Source organism: Pteropus vampyrus, unplaced genomic scaffold (assembly GCF_000151845.1).
Source record: "Pteropus vampyrus isolate Shadow unplaced genomic scaffold, Pvam_2.0 Scaffold45, whole genome shotgun sequence".
NCBI lineage: Eukaryota > Metazoa > Chordata > Mammalia > Chiroptera > Pteropodidae > Pteropus > Pteropus vampyrus.
Window position 1 is genome coordinate 7421611 of NW_011888826.1, and position 10892 is coordinate 7432502.

The 10892-nt window shown below is 40.5% G+C and overlaps 1 protein-coding gene and 1 pseudogene across 1 annotated transcript in view; both read left to right on the plus strand.

The window, feature by feature from the left end:
- Positions 1–10892, plus strand: part of CLVS1 (clavesin 1) — a 136327-nt gene that overhangs the window by 107977 nt on the left and 17458 nt on the right. Inside the window, exons 3-4 of the mRNA XM_011359195.2 lie at positions 5887–5997; positions 8879–9114. Coding sequence (XP_011357497.1) covers positions 5887–5997; positions 8879–9114 — 347 coding nt within the window. The remainder of the gene's footprint in view (positions 1–5886; positions 5998–8878; positions 9115–10892) is intronic.
- Positions 1564–1683, plus strand: LOC111738989 (annotated as a pseudogene).

Here is a 10892-nt window from a genome sequence, read left to right on the forward strand (position 1 = left end):
ATATATAGTGCATTTGGATTGTAACTGCTATTGCATGAGCTCTCCATTTCCTTGCAAATAGGTGAATATGTGACTTTCACACTAATGACTTCCACATGGTATAATAGAAACCCATCACCATGAAATATAGCATTTTTAGAAGGCTCTCTTGCATCAGTGAAGCCCATTTATGCTGCTGAAAATGTTTTTACTGTCTGCTTTGATGTGGGAAATGGGTGTCATTAGTAGGACATGCACGAACTGAATAGATAAAGCCTAACTTCATGCTTGTGTCTTTATGCCACCTGCAGACCTACATACATGCAGTTATGCGAATGAGTGGGTGCATTCTGCCAAGGCTCAGAAAGACACTCCGAGCTACTAAAGGGAAGGACACAGAATGTCTAAAACACAGCTCGTGGGCTTATCCTCTCCTTTATCAACTTTGCACTTGGTTTTCAGAGGAACCTTCAGAGATGGGAAATTTGCAGTTAACCTGTGAATTTGAGTAGTCCTGTTCTAATACTCACTAAGAGCAGTAAAAGGTGATAAAGGAGGAGAATGAGAGAGGGCAGCCAATGTGAGCAAAGCTTCTCCTGCTTCCCAAAGCAATGCGATTTTGAGATCAGGTGCGTTTTGAATTGTGTTGTGAAGTATGTTAACTCGCAGGCATTATAAATCTTAGAAAATAGCACTGATAAATGCTTCATTATCTAGCAGGAAACTCTGCCAACTGCCACCAGTGACATCTGTATCTGATTGTCAAAGAAAGAGAGTGAAAAGAGTTTTGACCTATCACGTTGCTCCTAAATCCCGATTGAACACGAGGATGCTTGAATAGTGCCGGTGTGAAAATGAAGTGCAAACAAAGTGCCCATTAAAAAATGAAGTATGTTCCTAAAATGGATTGTGAATCACTTACTGGTACCTAAGACTCCCAAAGAAAATAAAGAAGAGCCCTTAGAATGTTCTACAATGTATCTTGCCCTTAAAATTTACCTTGGCATGTTTTCGTTTAACATTCCACGTAAGGCAGAAAAGATAATCCTTAGAAATGCTTCTATGAAACCTAAAAAAAAAATGGCTACTCCCATTTTGGAGAGTTTTGAAATAATTGCAATAATCATATCCTATAATTTTTATTTTAAGATAATTGTAGATTCACATGCAGTTTAAAGGATAATACTGAGAGATGCCGTATGGCCTTTACTTAGTTTCCGCCACAGAAAACATCTTGCAAAATGATAGAGCGATATCACAACCAGGATATTGACCTTGATACAGTCAAGATACAGAACACTTTCATCTCCACAAGGTTCACTTACGTTACGGTTTTATAGCGGCACCCACTTCCTTCAACCCCCACCCACTCCTTAACCCCTGACAACCACTAATCTGTTGTTTCTATCATTTTGTCATTTTAAGAATGTCATATAGTAAATGGAGTCATACATGTAACCTTTTAGGATTGGCCTTTTTATCACTTAGCAAAATTCTCCAGAGATTTATCCGAATGGTTGTGTATGTCAGTAATTGTTCCTTTTAATTGCTGAGCAGTATTCCATGGTATAAATATACCAATTTGTCTATGATCATGCTACCCTGAACAAGCCCGATCCCGTCTGAACTCGGAAGCTAAGCAAGGTCGGGCCTGGTTAGTACTTGGATGGGAGACCACCTTAGGAAGACCAGGTGCTGTAGGCGTAAAAAATAAAAAAATAAGGGGTTGTAAACTGACAAGGTCCTTGTAATCTGTGAGGTCAACCAAGTATTGCCTCACCTAAAAAATAAAAATAAATAAAAATAAAAGATACCAATTTGTTTAACTATTCACTCATTGAAAGATATCTAGGTTGTTTTCAGTCTGGGATTATTGCAAACAAATATGCTATTTTTTCTGTAGTTTCTCCTTTCAGCTGTTTCACATGAACTTCCATAGAGTAAAAATCTTTAATTTTAACAATATCCAATTTATTATTATTTTTTTATGTTATGGATTATGCTTTTGGAATCAAGTCTAAAAATTTTGCCTAGTTTGAGATCCTTAAAATAGTCCCCTATATCTTTTTCTAAAAGTTTTATAGTTTTATGTTTTACATTTACACCCATGATCCATTTTGAGTTAATTTTGTGTGGGGTGTGTGGTTCAAGTCAGGTTCTTTTTTGTTTTTGCCTATGGAATTCCAATTGTTCCAACATTATTTGTTGAAAAGCTTTCTTTCCTCCACTGAAATGCTTTGCACCAAGACCATTGATGTGTCTCCGCGTCTTGTTTATTTGAGTTTACACTGTTTGGTGTTTACTTAGCTGCTTCGATCTGTAGGGTTAAGCCTCTTGTCAAATCTGGGAGTTTTCGGCCATTATTTCTTTGAGAATTTTCCAGTTCTGCCCTCTTTCTCCTCTCTTTCCAAGACTCTGATGTCACAAATGTTAGGCCTTTTGTTGTAAGCTCGACAGGTCCCTAAGACCCTGCTCATTGTTTTAAGGTCTACTAATCTCTCTATTGTTCACATTAGGTAATTTCTATTCTATCTTTCAGTTTATTGATTCTCTGTCTCTTTTCTTCTGTGGTTGAGAGCATCTACTGAGCTGCTGCTTCTCTTTTTTGTTGTTGTTATTTTATTTTTCAGTTCAAAATTTCATCGGGTTTTTCTTTATATGTTGTATTTCTTTGCTAAGAGTTTCCATTCTTTTCTAAGATTTTCTATTTTTTTATTTATGTCAAGTGTGTTCATTATTGTTTGTTGAAGCATTATTTGTGATGGCAAAGTTAAAATCTTTATTAAGTAATTCTAACGTCTCCGTCATTTGGTGTAGGCCTCTATTAATTGTCATTTTTTATTTAGTTTGAGGTCTTTAGGGTTGTTGGTATGAAGAGTGGTTTTTAAATTTTATTTGGACATTTTGTGTGAGTGAGAAATAAATATTTATAGTTTTAAGTGATGAAAAGCAAGGGTCGTATGTTATATAACATAACATAGCCTTTCTTGAATGAGAGAAAATAGTAAGAGTATGTCTTTAGCAGTGGGAATATAGGTATTTTTTCTTTCTTCTTTCTTGTCTTTTTGTGTTTTTTAATTTTCAAATAATTTTTCATCTTTTTTTACTTTTTTAGAATAGTATTTTTGTAGTGAGGAAATAAAATTGATTAAAAATAAACTGGAGGGAAGACAAATTTTATGATTAGAATATATTTATAATTTGAACCGATGTTACATTTTTACTGATACTTGCATAAAATGTGCAAGTATTAATATCATGTTCTTGAACCTAGGGTATGTCTTTGATAAACCATACTCTTTAATTGCAGAGAACTCTGAAAAAGAAGTGTTACATCGTCACTGAATCAAAGCTTACCTTCCTGAGTTAGTTTGGCTCCAACCTCTAAGAAATGCACCTCTTGGAGGGCGGTGGATCCCCTTGGGGTCCTGGGAGAGATTTGGGTGACAGACAACTTCCCCTTTACCTGCAGTTTGCTAATGAGACCAGGCAACACCACCACGATGAGGAGCATTGCTCATAACAGGGCTGTGTTTGCTAATTTTGCCTCCCTCACCTTTCCCTTTGCGTAACACACACACACACACACACACACACACACACACACACACCACGCACAATGCCATTAATAATAACTAAGTCAGAACATTTGCACATTGCCTTTGTCACACAGGAAGGCCTTTCATTTGAATTTTATAGAAGATGCCTGAGGAAAAGTTATCCTGTTTCTACTCTGGCCCAAACCGAGAACTCTAAGAGGCACAGGATTTTATGTGCATTATTTATGTGCATTTATCCACACACGGCACTGGCTGACCTGAAGGAGATCGATAAGAGCTCTTTGGGCCTTCAAGCTGGCAGACTCAAATCCAGGCCAACCTAGAGAAAACTGACAGTCTCAACCCTATATTTTGTCTTTCAACTTCCTCCGACACTAATAGAAAACAGTTTTGATGCCTTTGATGGTTGAGGTTCTATAGACTAAAACTCAGAGTCTCTAGATATTTTTAAAAGGTTATTATTTTCTTTGAGAGTCTGCCTATTGCTTATAGAGAATTATTTACAGAGTTTCTTCCCCTTTACTAACCTAGAAATGCGTAACATAAGCAACTCTCAATCGAAATAAAACCCTCTTATCGGTCCTATTAAAACAGGTAGTAAAGCTCTGTTTTACAGATAAACCCTTTCCTCTTGCTGTTCTTCTATAGCCCCTCAGAACCCATGTTTAGCATGTGGCGTAATGAATTATACTTCTGAAGAACAAGTTCCAAAAAGAGAGAGTTCAGTGCTTAGCACTTCCTGCAAAGAAATACTTTGGGGAGTGGTCTTTTTTTTTTTTTAACGAACCAAAGAATTTGCACCTAAAAGTGAAGAAATTACTTTAGTAATAACTTTTTCATTTCTCAATTCAGATTTGGAATAGTGAGAGATTATGACAAGTGTACAAATTAGTGTAAATGGTCTCTCCACCTTTACTTTGTGGTTTCATTGGTTTTTAAATACAAAATAAACAAAACAAAAATACATACCCAGCCAAAGACCTTTTACTAAAAATGTCTAATTTAGCCTTCAAAAGATTTAATTCCTTTGTACTCTGTAAAATATCTAGATAGAGGCAAAGTTACTTTTAAGTTTGTTAAATGTCAACCCTTAAGCACAATTCCTTATTGGAAACTTAATACTTATTGGCAACTAAGTCTCAGTGTGGAAGATGTTGAGAGATCCAATAGAGGCAGAGGGTTCTGAAAAAAGTTAAAAACCTTCACACACCTGCAGGAGGCAGCTAACCAATCATGGCGCAGGCCAGGCCTTTCACACACCTGCAGTAAGCAGCGAGCTTCCTGAGCTACTAGCTCAGACATCCGGGCTCCTTCTGCTTTCATCTCATCTTGCTAACATTTTACAAAGATGTTTGTTGCAATGAAATAGATTGCCAGCACACTTGGAAATTCAAATTGCATTAGATGTTCCTTCTTTTTAAATTCCATTAACCAGGACGAACGCAATGCAAGCTGGGAAAGCCCTTCATCTGGATGGATCTCAGGACCTGGTGCTGTGGGACTAGCTCAGACTTTAGGATCCAGGTCTCTTATTCTGTGAATCTAATTAGCACCGAGAGCAGCTGTCTCAGCTTCTGAAACACAAGCTTATGCCCTGATCTAAATTCTAAAATTGGAACCATTTAAAAAATGATCTTACTTCCTGATATTTTTTTTTAAAAAATGTGTTGATCTGCAGAAAAGGCAGACTCTGATTAGGAGAATCAACTTGCCCACCAATCAACAAATGTCCTTTCCTTGGGATCTATTGTGTATGGGTCCCCGGATGAAGTCAGCACCTAGTTCTGCAATCTGTGGGAAAGTTGCAGGTAAACGTTGTGGATGGATTCCAGAGAGCCCCTTCTCAAAATCCTTTGAAATTCTTTTCCAACCTCTTCTCACAGAGCCCTCACTCACCCAGACAAGTACAGCCATTGTCATGATAATCCGTGGGGAGGGCTGGAGCAGAGGGCAGAGTGTGATTTAAGAGGGCAAGCTTGAACTTAGGGTTTGTGAGAACTGCAGCCACGGCTCCCTAACACCAGGAAGAATTCCTACTCCCTCGCTGTCCCGGCTGCTCACGCTCCTGTGCCACGTGGGGGGTCACATAACTGTGACTTGGAAAAGACGAGCCTGGCACCTATGCACGATCATCTTTAAGTTGTGGAGTCAAAGGGGAAAGCAGAAGCGACGGGGAATAGAGGAAACCTCAACAGCTGGGAAGCCAGTGTGTTTCCTGTCCTTCCCGCCATGAGCTAGTGCTTCAGAGCGAAGGCACAGGTCCTTCGGGGACCTGCGGCGCCGGGGCCCGGGCCGACCTGGAAAGCGTGCTCATCCGTGTGTGTGTGTGTTTCTCTTCTCGCCCCAGGACAGCTTTCCGGCTCGCTTCGGAGGAGTCCACTTCGTCAACCAGCCCTGGTACATTCATGCCCTGTACACGCTCATCAAGCCATTCCTCAAAGACAAGACCAGGAAGCGGGTAATGGAAAGAAACGCCCAGTGGGAGGAATGTGGGGTGGGCTGAGGTTGGGGGACACTGATGGTGCCCCTCCTCTCAATCTCTCCCTCTCTCCCTCTCTCCCTCTATCCTTATTATTGTGTTTTTTTCCCCCTGCTTTTCTGTAGTCCCTGAGCATTTGAGCCTCAGCTGGAGTTTGCAAATGGCCTGAATTTAATCAATAATTTAGCAGAACTGGGTTATTTTCAGTCCCAGTGACAAACCAAAGGAAACTTTGAAGGCATGCAAATAGCAGATGCCCATGTTACCCAACGTGCTTCTGGGAGATATGGGGTCAAGCAGCTTCCTGTTCATGGAATATTTTAATAGCTAGCATTTTGTCCTGCAAGTGTATTACTGCGATGAAGAATATTTGTAATTTGTTTTTCCCCCTGAGGCTTTTAGGTCAGAGCTGCCAGCTCTATGGGGAAACATTCTTTGTTGGAAATAATAATGAAGAAGGCTTTTAAAATCTTAATTACATCAGCTGATGACATTTGGGTAGCCAACATCCTCCATCAGAGCTGTCCTTTTTCATGGCATTCTGATTAGCTGAAAAAGTGAACATTCCCTAACCTCTCTGAATCTCATTTTCCTCATTTGTAAAATAGGGAAACTAACACGCACATCAAAGGGTTGTTGGGATAATTTAATGAGACAGCATATGAAAGCAGGCAGGAGAATGCCACTCATGCAGTAGAGAGACTCGGTGCCTTTTATTTCTCTCTTCCATTTAGCTTCCATTTCTTTCAAGCTTTGTGATTTCAGCTACGTCTGGGTGGAGAGCACTACCTCTCAAGGGAACTGGCCAGTGTCATTCCTATGGCTTCTTATATATGCTCCTAAACCCAGGGACCCTATGTTAAGGAAGAGCTCAGAGTAGTTAGGGGAGAAGGATGATGCGAGGGGCCACCCTCCCCCCCAAACACACACATACACACTCTGCAGGTTTCCTAGCTCCTAGACTCAGATGCTTCCTCATCCGTAAGAAACCTGGCAATATAGCGCAGGAGGCTAATTCCCCATCCCTAAACAAATGTGAAACTAGGAGGCAGAGACATTCTGGGACATTCTGCAATCTGTCTGGGATGCAAGACTGTGCTACGGACAGAGCTGTACCCAGGACTGTTCCCAATACAGCATCAGGCTTTCCACCGCCTTCGTCTTCTACCCAGGAAGGAGCCAGTGGGAATTCCTCTCACCAAGCAACCAACGCTTGGTGCTGTGCCATAGGAGTTCCTGGAGCTCTGAGTGCAGAACAGAATCTGGCAGGTGGAGAGTCCCGCCTCCTACCTGTGGACTTCTTCCCTGCCACAGAACCCCCTGGAGAGGGCCAGTCCCACAGCATTCCTGTCCCTTAAGCATGTTGGGTACAAGGATGTAAATGTTTGCTCTTAACTCCGGGCCTGTATTTAGCTCTAGCTTTTCTACTTTTCAAATACTACAGTTCCTCCTCTGAGGCGTTTTGCAAAAGCCAGAATATGTGAATTTCTTCAAGAAAAGGAATTTTTATTAAAATTTGGTCATACCCAGTTCAATGTCAGAAAATGTACATTGTTTCCTAAAGTGCTATAGTATTCTTTTGAAGACTTTTAGAACTTAGCGTCTTGTCTTTACATGAAGATGTAATGATGCCACGACATCATAAGTTAAAATCAGTACAATAGACCAAGGTAGCAAGTGTTTATTAAATACCTATATGATATATCATACCATAGTATATAGCATAATATAATACTTATATGGTATACTATTCTACTCTTTCTGTATTTTAAAAGTCATATGTGCATTTCATCATGGTTAACTGCGGGGCAGTGTGTGTGTACACGTGTGTGTGTAATCGATGGTTCCATACTTGGGTATAACTTATGTGTATTGAGCCTATAACATGAAGAACTGTGGACACTTCTCTGATGTCATCACACAGATGCATTTTAAATAAGTTTCAAGGAGCCAATTCCTAAATTGGAATGGTAGTTACCGACTAGAGGCTTATCCGTTGTGTGCATTTGTTTGAAAATAATTGTAATTTGGAAATGTTTTCTACTTGCCCAGTTTTCATCACCTTCCATATGTGTTTAGAAGGTGCAAACTTGTTTGGCTATAAGTCCTCAATCCAGACATGAATGGAAAATGTCTGCAAAAATATTCCACTATAAATTCCCAGGCCACGGTTTTCAATTTAATTGACTAATAATTAATGGCGCTTTTACCTTGTGCCCACATCACCCTGGGAGCTCGGAGCATGTTAGAAGAGTAAGAAAACACCAGCCCTTTCTCTGTGTATCCTTCTCTTTCTGCTGTCTAGCAAAACATAAATGAACACATAGGGAAAAAATAGAAGTCCGCAGATAATAAAGAGTTAATTGGAAGAAGAGGGGTGGAGAACCAGAGTGGACAGGTGTTATTGGGACAGATTTAGGAAGAAGCTGCCACGTGGTACAGGCCTGGGAGTAATGGGGGAGTGAAGGGGCCCAGCAGGCAGAGAGTGCTCCAGGGGGAGAACAGAGCAGTGCAGAGGTGCGTGCGAAGCATGGCCGGAGGTTTGGACAGTCCCCATCACTGCTCCTTCATCAAGAGGGATAATCAGGAGATGATTGTATGTGTAAATTTGGGCCATGGACAAATAATACCCAATTTGTTCATAAACTTCATTTTTAAGGACTATTAATTCAGCCCCTTTTCTGAGCAATAAATTAACATTTCATAAAGACAAAACCACAGACACGAAATTGAATGCCTGCTTAAACACTATGATCACCAGCAGTGCATCCAATTTGTCACCGCTAAATTGTGTATTAGATTAAATACTCGGTCATATGTTTTGGATTTTTTTTATTGCTAATTATTTTTTTCTTTCTAGATCTTCCTGCATGGAAATAATCTAAACAGCCTTCACCAGCTCATACACCCTGAATTTTTGCCCTCTGAGTTTGGAGGAACCCTTCCTCCTTATGACATGGGCACTTGGGCCCGGACGTTGCTCGGTCCTGACTACAGCGACGAAAATGACTATACTCATACTTCCTACAACGCAATGCACGTGAAACACACGTCCTCCAATCTGGAGAGGGAATGCTCGCCCAAGCCAATGAAGAGGTAAGGACTGGCTTATCAGAGACTTTCAGTCAGAGCTCAGTAGCATTTTTGATTTGGGTCTCTTGTGGGTTAAGTAATTGAAGACCTTTATGGGCAAAGAATTTGAAAAAAAAAAAATTGCAATACATTCTCAACTTATTTCACTAGAATTGAAAGCAGTAGGGCCTGGCTAGCCAGAAATATAGTTGTCCCTTTGTGTCAAAGAAACTGTTAAAAGCTAGGACCGCGCTCATGGCATGATTGCAGTCCTAGTCTCTAGGGAGTCCGTTAATACACACAGCATGAGATGTTGGACCCTTGAGATGTGCTGGATGGAAAAGCAACCTGGTAAAAATCCCTGCCATCCTTGAACTTGGAACCATTTATTGAGCATTTACTTGGCTGTAGGCACTGATCAGTCTCTGCGAATACAGATATGAATAAGACATTAAAAGAACAGAAAAGTGGGCCTGGGGAAAACCAGCTGAGGAAGACTTCCATATTTATGAGGTGGGTGACATTTGAGCTGGGCTCTGAAAGATGAAAATCAGCAGCCCAGGCTTAAAGAAAGGGGAAAGGCATTCTAGGCAGAGGGGACACCAGAGGTATGGAGGCGTTAGAGAGATGGGGCATTCTAGTGGGGCAGATACGTGTGCAAGGGTTGGAGGATGACAGCAGACGTTTTATAAAGTCCCAGAGATTGTCGAGCCCAGGTGGTGAAGCACGTTGCGTACTATATTCAATGAAGTGCCATGGAAGAGGGTTTTTGAAAAAATGGATATGCAAATAATATACAAGTGCTTCCTCATTGTAAAAAATAAAACCTTATTTTAAAGGCTAAATTCCCCTTTAACCACTATGCTCAACTCCAATCCCTACCCAAAGGTAACCGCTGTTGTCAGACTGGGGTGGATGCTTCCACTCAGTCGTCTATACATTACATATGTCTATACACACCCATAGAAAATGCCTAATGTGGTGTATGAGTTTGCTAGGGCTGCTGTAACAAAGTACCACAGTCTAGGTGTCTTCAACAATGGAAATTTATTTTCTCACAGTCCTGGAGGCTAGAAGTCTAAGATCAATGTGTTAGCAGGGTTAGTGTCTTCTGAGTGTCCTCGCTCCAGTGTCTTCCAATGACTGTCTGCTCCCTGCGACCTCACATGGACTTCTTCCTGCGCATGTTTATCTGTGTCCTTTTCTCCTCTTCTTATAAGGACACCAATCATATTGGATTAGGGCCCATCTCATTTGACCTTAACTACTTGTTTAAAGACTCTGTAACCAAATATAGAGACAGTCTGAGTCTGAGGGGTTAGAACTTTAGCATACAAATTTTGGGCAGACACAATTCATCCCATAACATGTTGTGTAACATCTGTTCATGTTAGGGAATCTAGACAGATTTCATGTTTTTAATGCTCCGTAGTATTCCAGAACATGGATATATCACAGTTTAGCTATTTCCTTTTGATGGGCATTTAAAGTTTTTTATTTTTATTTTTTTGAATTTTCTTCTCTATTCCAAACAAAGCTCAACAAATGTCCTTGATATGCCTCCTCATTGTCATAAGAAATTTCCTTTGGGGTAACTTGGAGCCAGTAGTTGCTAGAGCAGAGGGTCTGTTCGTTTTTAATTTTAGCCCACACTGCCTCAAGGCCCTCCAAAGCATACGAATTGATGTTCCCACCAGGAGTGTGTGAGACTCCACTTCCCCAAGCCCTTGAAAGTACTTGACTTTACCTGACTTTAATTTTAATCATAATCCGATTGGTGGGACAACTCTATATCACTTTTG